This window comes from Theropithecus gelada, chromosome 7b, assembly GCF_003255815.1.
Source record: "Theropithecus gelada isolate Dixy chromosome 7b, Tgel_1.0, whole genome shotgun sequence".
Classification (NCBI taxonomy): domain Eukaryota; kingdom Metazoa; phylum Chordata; class Mammalia; order Primates; family Cercopithecidae; genus Theropithecus; species Theropithecus gelada.
In genome coordinates this window covers 105,357,206-105,372,596 of record NC_037675.1, presented here as the reverse complement: position 1 = coordinate 105,372,596, position 15,391 = coordinate 105,357,206, and the positions used below count along the sequence as shown (strand labels likewise).

General features: G+C 42.6%; 1 protein-coding gene and 1 non-coding gene across 2 annotated transcripts in view; both read left to right on the top strand.

Annotated features, from left to right (window-relative positions):
• Nucleotides 1-15,391, top strand: part of PPP1R13B (protein phosphatase 1 regulatory subunit 13B) — a 116,603-nt gene that overhangs the window by 45,029 nt on the left and 56,183 nt on the right. Inside the window, exon 2 of the mRNA XM_025391423.1 lies at nt 6,415-6,562. Coding sequence (XP_025247208.1) covers nt 6,415-6,562 — 148 coding nt within the window. The remainder of the gene's footprint in view (nt 1-6,414; nt 6,563-15,391) is intronic.
• On the top strand, nt 6,582-6,660 carry LOC112629587. Its single transcript, XR_003120681.1, has one exon. It is a non-coding gene; the product is annotated as a small nucleolar RNA SNORD51 (small nucleolar RNA).

The window sequence follows — 15,391 nt, the reverse complement described above, 5'->3', positions numbered from 1 at the left end:
TGATCTGCCCACCTCAGCCTCCCAAAGTGCTGGGATTATAGGCGTGAGCCACCGCGCCCGGCCCCAGTCGTTTATTTTTAACATATTAATCCTTCAGGAAGGATAAACATATTAACTTGTTTTCTTTTTTCCTTTAGTTTTCTTAATCTTACTGAATTTCATCTGTTTTGTATATACTATTTTTTTTTTTTTTTTGAGACGGAGTCTCGCTGTGTCACCCAGGCTGGAGTGCAGTGGCGCGATCTCGGCTCACTGCAAGCTCCGCCTCCTGGGTTTACGCCATTCTCCTGCCTCAGCCTCCGAGTAGCTGGGACTACAGGCGCCCGCCACCACGCCCGGCTAGTTTTTTGTATTTTTTTAGTAGAGACGGGGTTTCACCATGTTAGCCAGGATGGTCTCGATCTCCTGACCTCGTGATCCACCCGCCTCGGCCTCCCAAAGTGCTGGGATTACAGGGTTGAGCCACCGCGCCCGGCCTGTTTTGTATATACTATTAAAGAAAAAAATATGCTACCCATTAAATTGTGTCGTGCCATCAATTATGAGATGTACTGTGATTTCAAAGATGTTATTAAAATATAGACAAGTGCATCTAGAATCAATACAATATATTTGTGTTGGAACTTCTTTAGTTATTTTTAAGCTAAAGAAATCTTACTAGAATAACATTAGCAGTCACATGGCTTTTCAGCTTCAATTTTCGGTGATGCTTTAGGGGAATACGTACCATCCAGGTCAATACCAGCTTAATTTCTCTAGAAAGCTTTAAAATCTGCCATGATTACAATGAAATTAGCTTTGAATAATAGAGATTAGGGAAAATGAATTTTGCTAAAATTAGGAAAGACAAGGTTACTGCGAGTGATAAAATGGAATGTAAGAAATTGAAATAATGTTTAGTGACTTTTGGATAAGTTATTTGGGTGTTCTTCGCTTTTAAAAATAAATGTTCAGATTTACAACCTGCCATCATGCCTCTCCCCCTCGCTCGTGACATTGAACTTACTCATGAGCTGAAGAGTCTTGGTAATTCAGAAAGTTCCCCAAAATACTGCCACACCATCCTTCATTCTGACAATGCATTCATAAAGAAGTCTACTTTTCAGAGCAAGTAAGCACAAGCTGTGCCTCTGTGTGAGTGCCGAAGGCTACTGCTTTACGCGTGCCGTACTCATGAGCTTCTGCCTTCTAGAGGTAAGGATTGTGCGAATGTTTTGCTAGCTCAGAGCGTTGAGAGCAAACCGTGGGATGCCTTAGTGGGTAGAAGGGTAAGGGACGAGGAAGAAAAACCGATTCCGAAATACTGAGTGAAACAGGGCATTCTGCTTGTTGCTAGTGAACTGTAGGAATAGCACTTAAGGGAAGGTAATAAAAAAATTTTTTTTACTCATTTGAAACTTCAATTTATAAAGCATGATTTGGGAAAATATATTATTAGATCTGTAAGAGCATAGATTATGAAGTCACACTGGAAAATATTTACCATTACAACTGTGTAATAAATGTGTATAAGTAAGAATAAACTATATTCCAGTTGTTTCTGATGAAACTTAAAGCATTCGTCTTGGCCTTGTTTGAGCTGGATCCAGTAATTACCTATTTTATTCCAAATTCTATAGATTCCAGGCTACTTATTTCAGTATACAAAAACCCCTAGTTTTTATAAATTCTTACGGGTTAGTGAGCAGAGGTAACTGTTACTTAATTTTTTAAAAATTTATTGTAAAATAGAAATGTATTCAGGGAAGAGGGATGATGCTTGTTTATTGAACAGACTGGATGTATCTTCGATTGTGTGTGTATATATATTTTCTCAACTTAGGGCATGGTGGGTGTTCTGTATTTTGTGTGTCATTCATGGAGTTGACCAGATTTTAGTGTGCCTCCCAGGCATCAGGTCCTGACTCAGCAACGGGAAATTAAAGACTCAAAAGTGAAGTGCTTGGAAGAGTGCAGAGTCTATGAGGGGAGGGAGTCATTGAGGTGATGCAATAGATATCTGGGTGAAGAGCCACTGGATTGCAAAGGAAGGAGCATGTGGCCTCCCTGGTGAGCGGAGGTGGTAAGGGATGTTTTGCAAAGATGGTAGTTAGGAGCTGAGTTTTGAATTGTGAATAGGAATTTACAGGCAAACAGGAAGGGTACTTCGGCAGAGACATGGCTGCCAGAGAGAACTCCATTGATGCTGATGGAGGGAGGTTTAGTGCTTGGAGAGACTTAGAAGCTAGAAGGCTAGGAGCATGTAGTTTATCTTGTTTTCTCAGAGTATATTTTATAGAAATCCAAGCCTCATGAGATTCCCTGGAGGGAAAAAAGAAATATACATGATCATTACATTAGACTCTTAAGGAGTGCTCAGTTAAGAAACCTGTGTCCTGCTTATACACCAGAGAAGGTGTTTTGGGAAGGGCTGGTGTTGGGCAGTGGGGAGCTCTTAAATATTTTAAGCAAGGGAATAACTTTATTTGACTTTTAGAAAATGAAATGGTAGGCCAGGCGTGGTGGCTCATGCCTGTAATCCCAGCACTTTGGGAGGCTGAGGTGAGCAGATCACCTGAGGTCGGGAGTTCAAGACCAGCCTGATCAACATGGAGAAACACCGTCTCTACTAAAAATACCAAATTAGCTGGGTGTGGTGGCGCATGCCTGTAATCCCAGTGCTTATAGTCCCAGCTACTCGGGAGGCTGAGGCAAGAGAATCACTTGAACCTGGGAGGTGGAGGTTGCGGTGAGACGAGTTCATGCCATTGCATTCCAGCCTGGGCAACAAGAGTGAAACTCCGTCTCAAAAAAAAGAAATAAAATGAAATGGTAGTGGGTGAGGAGTTAGAGTCAGGGGAGATTGGTGGCAAGGAAACCAGTTTAAAACTGTTACCAATTCTGGTTACATAAAATCTGATCATACTTGTAAAGATGCTTAATTTCAGAATGTAGGAATTTAGGGCACTTGTAAGAAAAAAAAATTTTTTTTTTTTTTTTGAGACAGAGTCTTGCTGTGTTGCCTAGGCTGGAGTGCAATGGTGCGATCTTGGCTCATTGCAACCTCCACCCCACTGGGGTTCAAGTGATTCTCATGCCTCAGCCTCCTGAGTAGCTGGGACTAGAGGCGCGGGCCACCACGCCTGGCTAATTTTTTGTATTTTTAGTAGAGACAGTGTTTTGCCATGTTGGCCAGGCTGGTCTCAAATTCCTGATCTCACATGGTCCGCCCACCTTGGCCTCCCAGAGTGCTGGGATTACAGGCGTGAGCCACTGCGCCTGGATGAAAAAAAAATCTTAACAACAAACTGAAATTATATACTTACTCAAATTCAGAGATTTTAAGGTCTGGCTCTGTTGCCCAGGCTAGAGTGCAGAGGCGCGATTGTAAGCTGCACTGCACCTTCAAATTCCTGGGATCAAGTGATCCTCCCACCTCAGCCTTCGTCTGAGACCACTGTCGTGAGCTACCATTCCTGGCCTGTTTCTGACCTTTTATCGAAGATTAGAAAGAAATGATTTTTTAAAATCTTTGGTTTAAATTTTACTTTATTCATTTATTTTTATTTATTATATTTTTTTGAAATGGAGTCTTGCTCTGTCACCCAGGCTGGAGTGCAGTGGTGCGATTTTGGCTCACTGCAGCCCCATGCCTCCCAGGTTTCAGTGATCCTCCTGCCTCAGCCTCCTGAGTAGTTGTTCCACTGTGCCTGGCTAATTTTTTTTTTTTTTTTGAGATAGAGTCTCGCTCTGTCACCCAGGCTGGAGTGTGGTGGCACAGTCTTGGCTCATTGCAACCTCTGCCTCCTGGGTTCAAGCGCGTCCCCTGCCTCAGCCTCCCGAGCAGCTGGGATTATAGGCATGCACCACAATGCCTGGCTAATTTTATTTGTATTTTCTCCATGTTGGTCAGGCTGGTCTCGAACTCGCGACCTCAGGTGATCCATCCGCCTCGGCCTCCCAGAGTGCTGGGATTACAGGCGTGAGCCACCGCACCCGGCCTGCACCTGGCTAATTTTTGTATTTCTTTTTTTATCAGAGTTGGGGTTTCACCATGTTGGCCAGGCTGGTCTTGAACTCCTGATCTCAGGTGATCCACCCACCTTGGCCTCGCAAAGTGCTGGGATTACAGATGAGAGCCACGATGCCTGGCCTAATTTTTACTTTAGGTGTATTGTTGTTTTTTTTTTGAGACGGAGTCTCGCTCTGTCGCCCAGGCTGGAGTGCAGTAGCGCGAAAAAGGCTCACTGCGAGCTCCACCTCCCGGGTTCATGCCATTCTCCTGCCTCAGCCACCTGAGTAGTTGGGACTACAGGTGCCCGCCACCACGCCCAGCTGATTTTCTTTTTTTTTTTTTGTATTTTGTTTAGTAGAGACGGGGTTTCACCGTGTTAGCCAGGATCGTGTTGATCTCCTGACCTCGTGATCCGCCCGCCTTGGCCTCCCAAAGTCCTGGGATTACAGGCGTGAGCTACCACGCCCAGCTAGGTATATTGTTTTTAAAGTATCTCTTTCATTGTTCCACTGAGGAAAAGAAAAAAGAGAAAACATTTTCCTTCCAGTATGATGTCTTAAGATGCTAGATCAAAGTGTTAGTATTTTTTTGAAATTTGGAAAAAAAAAAAAAAAAAAAAAAGGCCAGGCACAGTGGCTCACGCCTGTAATCCAGCACTTTGGGAGGCCAAGGCAGGCGGATTACTTGAGGTCAGGAGTTCGAGATCAGCCTGGTCAATATGGCGAAAACCTGTCTCTACTAAAAATACAAAATAAAATCAACTGGGCATGGTGGTGTATGCGCCTGTAATCACAGCTGCTCACAGAAGGCTGAGGCAGGAAAATTGCTTGAACCAGGAGGCAGAGGTTGCAGTGAGCCAAGATCGTGACATTGCACTCTAGCCTGGGCGACAGAGTGGGACTCTGTCTCAAGAAAAACAAAAAAACAATTAAAACACCAGGTGTAGTGGCTCACATCTGTAATCCCAGCACTTTGGGAGGCCAAGGCAGGAGGGTTGCTTGAACTCAGGAGTTTGAGACCAGCGTGGGCAGCATGGCAATACCCTGTCTCTACAGAAAATACAAAAATTAGCTGGACATGGTGGCACATGCCTGGAGTCCCAGCTTACTTGGGAGGCCGAGGCAGGAGGATCTCTGGAGTCTGGGAGGCAGAAGTTGCAGTGAGCTGAGATCACGCCACTGCACTCCAGCCTGGATGACGGAGTGAGACCCTGTCTCAAAAAAATAAAATGAGGCCAGACGGTTTTAATTTTTTCGAATACACTATAATGTATTTTTTCGGTTTAAGGGTCGTTTATTTTTCTTTTACTGTGATATATTAATACACCTCCCTGGCCAATTTCTTTTAAGGAATTGGATTTTTGGTCTTTTTATTATCATTTTTTTAGGAGCGCTTTATGTATTGAGGGGATTAGCTATTTATTTGTAATATGAGTTGCAAATATTTTCCCCTACCTTGTTTTTTTGGTTTATAAGAGATTCTTATATTTAATATACTTGAATATCAATCTTTTTAAAAATAGTGTCTGGTTTTTGAGTCATAGTTAGAAACAACATCTATACTCCAAGGCTATAAAAGGGAATTTACCCAGGTTTTATTCTGGACTTTTTATGGTTTTAGGGTTCGTATCTAAATATTTGATCTATTAGGAAATTATGCTGGGGTACGATATATGGTATGAAACCATTTTTTTCCCAGATGGATATGTTTTGTTCAAACATCGCTCATTGTATAGTTGTTTTCCCTCCTTGATTTTTGAGATACCTCCCTCATCATTTGCCATTTTTTTTTTTTTTTTTTTTTGAGACGGAGTCTCGCTCTGTCACCCAGGCTGGACTGCAGTGGCCGGATCTCAGCTCACTGCAAGCTCCGCCTCCCGGGTTCACGCCATTCTCCGGCCTCAGCCTCCCGAGTAGCTGGGACTACAGGCGCCCGCCACCTCGCCCGGCTAGTTTTTTGTATTTCTTAATAGAGACGGGGTTTCACCGTGTTAGCCAGGATGGTCTCGATCTCCTGACCTCGTGATCCGCCCGTCTCGGCCTCCCAAAGTGCTGGGATTACAGGCTTGAGCCACCGCGCCCGGCCTTGCCATTTTTTTCATGGGTAATTGGGTCTATTTCTGGGATATGAGTTTGCCCCATTGATCTATATATGTACTGGTGCCTTGTTGTTTTGGGGCTTTATAATGATCTGGTAGTGCTCTTTCTTTTCTATTACTCTTCTCGTTTGGAATTTTCCTGACTTGTCTTTTTCATCTTGTACGTGAACTTTAGAATCAGCTTATCTTTTATTATTTCCAGAAAAGAATCCTGTTGGCATTTTGGGGGCAGGGGGTGGGTAGAGGGATCACTTTAAATTTATAGATTAATCTCTTTGTGATAAGGAATCTTAAGTTGTAGCTTTAATCTTTTCTCTTACAGATGATATTAACCGTTTTCTTGAGCAACAATGAACAGATTTTAACAGAAGTTCCTATAACACCAGAAACAACCTGTCGAGATGTTGTAGAATTTTGCAAGGAACCTGGAGAAGGCAGCTGCCATTTAGCTGAAGTATGGAGGGGAAATGGTATGTATTAGGTCCTGTAAAGGTTGTTACATGAATAAAATCAGATCACCATCTTTTAGCTAGCTTGTGATGGATTTGCTTTTTTTCTGATAAACCTGGGGAAAAAAAGGTACTAAGGGACAAAAGGTACTAAGTACCTAAAAAAGTAACTAAGTACATATAATTTAGTATTTATCAAATGGAAAATATTGCTTCTAGTTCTTAGTTATCTGTGGTAATAAAGAATTGAGTAATTAAAATAAATGTAATTATATTGCACGGGACTGAGTTTTACAAAATGCTTTTTTATATACTTCTTTTTTTTTTTTTTGAGACAGGATCTCACTCTTATCTCCCATGCCAGAGTGATAGATGTTTGGGTTGTCTCTTTTTTTTTTTTTGGCTGTTATGAATAATGCTTCTATGAACTTTCATGTACAAATTGTTTTTGTTTTTTGTTTTCTGACACGGAGTGTTTCTCTATTCCCCGGGCTGGAGTGCAGTGGCATGCTCCTGGTTCACTGCAACCTCCGCCTCCTGGGTTCAAACGATTCTTGTGCCTCAGCCTCCCAAGTAGCTGGGGCTACAGGCGCGCACCACCACGCCTGGCTAACTTTTTGTATTTTTAGTAGAGTTGGGGTTTTGCCATGTTGCCCAGGCTGGTCTTGAACTCCTGAGCTCAGGCAGTCCACCCACCCTGGCCTCCCAAAGTGCTTGGATTACAGGCATGAGCCACCGTGCTTGGCAATGTACAAGTTTTTGTGTGGACGTATATTTTCATATCTCTTAGGTATAAACCTAGGAATTTCTGGGTCATATGGTAATTCTGTGTTTAACCTTTTCAACAATCACCAGACTGTTTTCTAATGCAATTGTTTCATTTTACATTCCCTATAGCAGTATATGATGTGGAGAATTTCTCCACATTCTCATCAACACTTGATACTATCTGCTTGATTTTAGCCGTCCTAGTAGTTGTGAAGATATGTCTTATTGTGATTTTCATTTGCATTTTTCCCTAACGACTAATGATGGTGAAAATCTTTTCATGTGCACATTGGCCATTTATGTATCTTCTTTGGAGAAGTGTCTATTCAGTTCCTTTGCCCATTTTTTTTTTTTTTCCTTTTTTTAAGACAATGTCTTTCTCTGTTGCCCAGGCTGGAGTACAGTGGCACAATCCTGGCTCGCTGCAACCTCCATCTTCTGGGCTCAAGCAGTGCTCCCACCTCAGCCTCCCATGTAGCTGGGACTACAGGCATGCACCACCATGCCCAACTTATTTTTGTAGAAACAGGGTTTTGCCATTGTTGCCCAGGATGGTAACTTCTGGGCTCAAGTGATCCACTGCCTTGACCTCCCAAAGTGCTGGGATTACAGGTGTGAACCACCACACCCCACCCACTCCATTGCCCATTTTAAAAATGGGTTGTCTTTGTAGTACTGAACTGTAGAAGTTCTTTATGTATTCTAGATACAAGTCCCTTGTAGATACATAAATTACAATTTTTCTTTTTGCAAGGTTTTGTGCTTTTAATATTATACTTAGAATTCAGAGTAAAGAATTTTAAGGATACATGGAGAAAAACTTGACTTTGATAAACATTGGACTATTATAAATTAGAAGTAAAAGGACAGGTCCTCAATTATTAGCCTAATGACAACTACAGGAAGCAGGCAGTTAAGTAATTGTAATTAATGTGGTTTTTTTTTTTTTTTTTTTTTGAAACGGAGTCTCGCTCTGTCGCCCAGGCTGGAGTGCAGTGGCGCAATCTTGGGTCACTCACTGCAACCTCCACCTCGCGGGTTCACGCCATTCTTCTGCCTTAGCCTCCCGAGTAGCTGGGACTACAGGCGCCCGCCACCATGCCCCACTAACTATTTGTATTTTTAGTAGAGACAGGGTTTCACCATGTTAGACAGGATGGTCGCAATCTCCTGACCTCGTGATCTGCCCGCCTTGGCCTCCCAAAGTGCTGGGATTACAGGCGTGAGCCACCGCGCCCGGAATTAACGTTTTTAAGGGGAGCAGTGTTAGAGCCTGATCATTAATTCCATTGTTTTTCTTCTCTAGCCTCTTAGCACTTTTGTTCTCTGTTACTTGTTATCACTTCTAATTCCTCATCTGCCTTCACATTGTAAGGGAATAAAATTTTTACATAAGTATTATAGCCCTAAATGGTCTCTGGCCTCTTGAGAATGCTTATCTCCCTCTTACGAGTCACTCAGTTGGTGCCATCCTTGTCTCCCGGCCCATCTCAAATCATAACTCTTAGTTTTACCTCCTCAAGGATGAGGACTAGCACCCTGGAGCACAGAGTCACAGCACAGTACATTTACCGTGGCTTCTGTACATGTCCCTTCATTGTCTAGAACAACCCATAGGAGTTTGGCTAACATCTGTTTATTCTTTGCCTCTCATCCCTTCCATGAATCTCAAAGGGTATTAGTGTCCCTGTGCTCTAATACTGTTGTAGTATTTATCAAAACATGATATAGGCCAGGCACGGTGGCTCATGCCTCTAATCCCAGCACTTTAGGAGGCCAAGGCGGGTGGATTACTTGAGGCTAGGAGTTGGAGACCAGCCTGGCCAGCATGGCAAAACCCCATCTCTACTAAAAATATAAAAATTAGCCAGGCATGGTGGCACATGGCTGGTAGTCCCAGCTTCTTGGCAGGCAGGAGAATCCCTTGAACCCTGGAGGTGGAGTTTGCAATGAGCTGAGAGTGTGCCACTGCACTCCAGCCTGGCAGAGCGAGACTCTGTCTCAAACAAAACACAAAAAACACAATATAGTAGTAGTTTTCATCTCTATCCTGTTGGACTAAAATTCCTGAAGGTAGGAACTTGTCTGTTGTTCACCATTATATCCCCAGTGCCCAGCCTAGTGTTCGTAGAAGGCACTTAGTGAACACAGATTAGTAAGTAAAATGGCCAACAAAGCTGGGTCTAGGAAGAAGAGAAGGTAACTTCCAGTGGATGCCGTCAAAGGGAGAGGGAAAGCACTGTAACAGCCTTTCTCAATCCTTTTACCTAGAGGAACCCTTACAGAGTTGTTTTTTTTTTTTTTTTTTTTTTTTTTTAAGGTTTCAGAGAACCCTCACATAAAACTTAATTGCACCTGGGTGCTGTGGCTCAATCCTGTAATCCCAACACTTTGGGAGGCCGAGGCGGTTGGATCACCTGAGGTCAGGAGTTTGAGACCAGCCTGGCCAACATGGTGAAACCCCGTCTCTACTAAAAATACAAAAAATTAGCTGGGCGTGGTGGTAGGCACCTGTTGTAATCCCTGCTACTCGGGAGGCTGAGGCAGGAGAATCGCTTGAACCAGGGAGGTGGAGATTGCAGTGAACCGAAATCACACCACTGCACTCCAGCCTGGGCAACAAGAGTGAAACTTCGTCTGAAAAAAAAAAAAAACTTCTGCACCCATAACTGCTGACATTAGTATGATCAGTATGTCGTAGATAGAATCCTTCAATAGTAATTATCAGTGCTTTCTAGTAGAGCTAGTTCACTGTGGATCTGTGCATTATTTTGCTAAGGTTGCCATAACAAAGTGCCACAGACTGGGTGGCTTAAACAACAATAATTTATTTTCTCACAGTGATGGAGGCTAGAAGTCTGAGATGAAGGTGTCAGCAGGCTTGGTTTATTCTGAAGACTCTCCTTGACTTGTAGTTGGTTGTCTTGCCTGTGTCTTCCCTCCATGCCTGTCTGTGGACAAACCTCTTCTTGTAAGGACACTAGTCATATTGGATTAGGGGCCACTTTGATGTCTTCATTTTTTAAAAATCCTGTCCCCAAATACAGTTACATTTCGAGGTACTTGAGGTCAGGACTACAATTTCACGGGGACACACTTCAGCCTGTAACAGTCTGTTAATTTGGCCAGGTCATGATGTATAGGGTTGTTAGTCCATTTTCATACTGCTATAAAGAAGTGCCAGAGACAGGGTAATTTATGAAGGAAAAAGGTTTAATTTGCTCACAGTTCTTCATGGCTGGAGAGGCCTCAGGAAACTTACAATCATGGCAGAAGGCAAAGGGGAAGCAGGGCATCTTCTTCACAAGGTGGCAGTAATGAGAAATGTCAAGTGAGGGGAAGAGTCCCTTCTAACACCATCAGTTTTCATGAGAACTCACTGTCATGAGGAGCCACCTCCGTGATTACAGTGACCTCCATCTGGTCTCTCCCTTTACATGTGGGGATTATGGGGATTATAATTCAAGATGAGATTTGGATGGGGACATAAAACCTAACCAGATCAGCAGTGTTTTTCCTTTTCTTTCCTTCCCTTCCCCTCCTCTCCCTTCCCCTCCCTTCCCCTCCCCTCCCCTTCCCTTCCCTTTTCTATGACAGAGTCTCGCCCTGTCACCCAGGCTGGAGCACAGTGGTGCTATCTCAGCTCACTGCAACCTCTGCCTCCCAGGTTCCAGTGATTCTCCTGCCTCAGCAATCATGGCTCACTGCAGGCTCAAGCTCCTGGACTCAAGCAGTCCTCCTGCCTCAGCCTCTCTAGTAGCTGGGACTATGGATGTGTGCCACCACACCCTGCTAATTAGAGAAAAAAAAAAGGCCAGACTCGGCTCATGCCTATAATCCCAGCCCTTTGGGAGGCTGAGGTGGGTGGATCATGAGGTCAGGAGATCGAGGCCATCCTGGCTAACACAGTGAGACCACGTCTCTACTAAAAATAAAATTAGGTGGGCATAGGTGGTGCACGCCTGTAGTCCCAGCTATTTGGGAGGCTGAGGCAGGAGAATGGCATAAAACCCAGGAGGTGGAGCTTGCAGTGAGCCGAGGTCACGCCACTAACTCCAGCCTGGGCAACAGAGCGAGACTGTGTCTCAAAAAAAATGTGGCAATTAAGTCTCACTGTGTTTCCCAGACTGGTCTTGAATTCCTAGGCTCAAGTGATACTCCTGCCTCCCAAAGTGCTGGGATTCAGGTGTGAGCCACCATGCCCAGTCCCTAGGGTTTTTTTTTTTTTTAACATATGCCAGCTTTTCAATGCTTCTTGATAGAGCACATGAGCTGATATTAACTTTTTTTTTTTAAAGACAGAGTCTCACTCTGTCACCCAGACTGGAGTGCATGGAGTGCAGTAGCACGATCTCAGCTCTTGGCAACCTCCGCCTCCTGGGTTCAAACAGTTCTCCTGCCTCAGCCTCCTGAGTAGCTGGAACCACAGGCATGCGCCACCACACCCGGCTAATTTTTGTATTTTTAGTAGAGATGGCGTTTCACCATGTTGTCCAGGCTGTTCTTGAACTCCTAACCTCAGGTGGTCCATCTGCCTTAGACTCCTAAAGTGCTGGGATTACAGGCATGAACCACCACACCCAGCCTGATATAAACATCTTGATTATGTAAAAGATTAGTTTTGTAATCCCATCACTTTGGGCAGCCGAGGCAGGTGGATCACTTGAGTTCAGGAATTCAAGAGTAGCCTGGCCAACATGGTGAACCCTATCTCTACAAAAAAATTCAAAAAATTAGCTGGTGTAGGCTGGGTGCGGTGGCTCATACCTGTAATCCCAGCACTTTGGGAGGCCAAGGTGGGCGGATCACCTGAGGTCAGGAGTTCAAGACCAACCTGGCCAACATGATGAAACCCTGTCTCTACTAAAAATACAAAAAATTAGCCAGGTGTGTTGGCTCATGCCTGTAATCCCAGCTACTTGGGAGGCTGAGGCAGGAGAATCGCTTGAACTCAGGAGGCGGAGGTTGCAGTGAGCCGAGATCGCGCCATTGCACTCCAGCCTGGGCAACGAGTGAAAACTCTGTCTCAAAAAAAAAAAAAAAAAAAAAATTAGGTGGGCATGGTGGTGCATGCCTGTGGTCCCAGCTACTCAGGAGGCTGAGGTGGGAGGATCGCTTGAGCCAGGGTGGAGGTTGCAGTGAGCTGAGATCGTGCCGTTGCACTCCAGCCTGGGCAACAGAGTGAGACTCTGTCTCAAAAAAAAAAAATTTAATGGAATAACGTAGCTTGATAACCATTTGAGGGTTCAGGTCTGTGAAATAGAGGGGAATCATGAGAATCTTTCTTGTTTAAATAACCAAAATAAACTGAAAAATTAGGACAATGAATGTACAAGATTCAAACCAACTTCAATAATTAAGACTGACCGAATTGGTGCATAAGGTTTGTGCTTTGAAGCACTCCTTCTGCTCCAAATTCATAAGAAAATAAGTTTCAGAGAAAATATATAAAAACTAAAAAGACATTCTCACATTAAAAAAATAAATAGATGACAGTGAAGAGTAGCCTTTCTGTGGAGCAAAAGTGCAAGACAGTGAGCAGGACCAAAACTGTGGTTCTGCTGGCCTCCACTGGACATAGGCCACGGGGCTGGGAGTTGGGTTCCTGTGGAGCAGCAGGGCTAAAGGTGTGTTCCACCTGAGTTAAGCCAAGGCCAGGCTTCACTACTTGGTGCTGGAGTTACTCCTGGTAAGAATGAATATTAAATAATATAGTGCCTGTAAAGTGCTTACAACTGTGCCTCAAGTGGAACGGAGTGGGAAAAGGGGAACACAGAGAACTCCATCAATCCAAGAGAAATCAGAAAAGGGGGAAGAAAAAGAAAGGACAAGAGACTGAAAACCTGAAATAAACCAGGAGAACTAAATATAAGAATATCCATAACCATGTTAACTGTAACAGATTAAATTTGCCTATTAAGACAGAGGTACAGATTGGGTGAAAAATAAAATCCAGCTGTATGCTGCTTACAAGAGACAGACATACAAGCATAATATCATCAGAAATGTTGAAATGAAGAGAAAGGTGAAAAGAAAGCTTTTCTGGCAACATTAATATCAGGCAACATAAAATTTAAAGTTAAACTGTTAAGATAAAGATGGACATAAAAAAAGGAGTGATGTATGAAGAAGCTTAAACAGTCATGAGTAGATGTACATTTAACAACGTAAACTGAAAAATATAAAGTCAAAATTTATAAAATTAGGAGGAATTTTGTAAATCCACCGTCAAAATGGGAGATCTGTAGGCATGTATCTATTAGAAATTAGTAGATCAAACAGTCAAAATAAGATTAGGGAAGAACTGAGCCACACTATTAACAAGGTTTATTTATTAAGTACAGTTGAACCTTGAACAGCATGGAGACTGGGGACACCAAACCACTGCGCAGTTGAAAAACAAGTGTAACTTTTGATTCTTCCAGAACTTAACTACTAGTAGCCTTTTGTTGACCAGAAGCTTTACTGATAACATAAATCACCAATTAATACATTTTATATGTCATATGTGTTATATACTTTATTATAATAAAATAAGCTAGAGAAAAGAAAATGTTAAGAAAATCACAAGGAAAAGAAAATGTATTTACAATTCATTCAGTGTAAGTGGATCATCATAAAGGCCTTCATCCTTCATGGTTTTTCGGGTTTTTTTGTTTGTTTGTTTGTTTTTGAGACAGAGTTGTGCTCTGTTACCCAGGCTGGAGTGCAGTGGCGCAATCTCAGCACACTGTAACGTCTGCCTCCCGGGTTCAAGTGATTCTCCTGTCTCAGCCTCCCAAGTAGCTGGGATTACAGGTGTGCACCATCATGCCTAGCTAATTTTTTGTATTTTTAGTAGAGATGGGGTTTTGCCATGTTGGCTAGGCTGGTCTGGAATTCCTGGCCTCAAGTGATCTGCCCACCTTGGCCTCCCAAAGTGCTGGGATTACAGGCGTGAGCTGCCACACCTGGCCCTTATCTTCATGTGAATTAGGCTGAGGGAGGAGGAAGAGGAAGGGTCAGTCTTTCCGTCTCAGGTGGCAGAGGTGGAAGAAAATTCACATGTGAATGGACCTCTGCAGTTCAGACCTGTGTTCAAGGATGAAGTGTATACAGTATGCCATAGCTGTGTAGTAAGATGTTTGTGTTAGGGGAAAGTGGATGAAGGATATACAGGAACTCCTTGTACTATTTTGATAACTTTTCTATAAATTTCAAATTATTCCAAAATAAAACAATTATGTTTAAATGATAATGTGCACATGTAAAACAGAAAATCAAGGTCAGAGGATAAATTAAGATGAGCAAGACCTCCATGGTGAGACGTTTTAAGACATCATTGAAGAACACAAGATGCATGAAAAAAATGAAGGCACACAATCATGTTCATGGCCCGGAAAACTTGGTATCAGAAAGATATTAGGTCTCCCCATGTTTGTTTATACATCAATTAATATTGTTCCAGTCAAAATTCTACCTTTTTAAAAAAGATCTGGACAAAAAGGGATGAGAAATACTAAGACAATTTTGAAACTAAGCCATGTGAGGGAAATTGATCTACCAGGTAGCAAGACTTACTACAAAATGATAGTAATTAAGGTTGTGGTATTGTCACAGTGATAAGTGGATAGCCAATGAAATAGAAGAGACAGCTCAGAAAGATCCCATGTACATACGACATCCTGCTACATATTAGAGGTGACAATTACTTGGCTGTGGAGAATGGGTAGACTATTCAATAAATGATGCTGGGACCATTGATTATTCAAGTAGGAAAAAAATAAAATCAGATCTTTATGCCAAATGCAGAAATAAATTCCATAAAGTCAGTGAAAACCTGTACTTTAAAATTTGTAGAAAGAACATAAGAGAATATCTTTTTTACCTTGGAGTAGAATAGGATTTATCATACCAAAAACTCAAACTAAAATTGGAAAAGATTGATAACTGCTTACATTTAAATTTTTTAAACTTCTATACAAAAAATGATACCAACAAAATTAATAGGCAAGTTTATTTTCAGTATATGTAACCAACCTGAGATTAGTATCCAGAGTATAAAGAACTCCTTTAAATCACTAAGAAAGAACCCAGATTCCC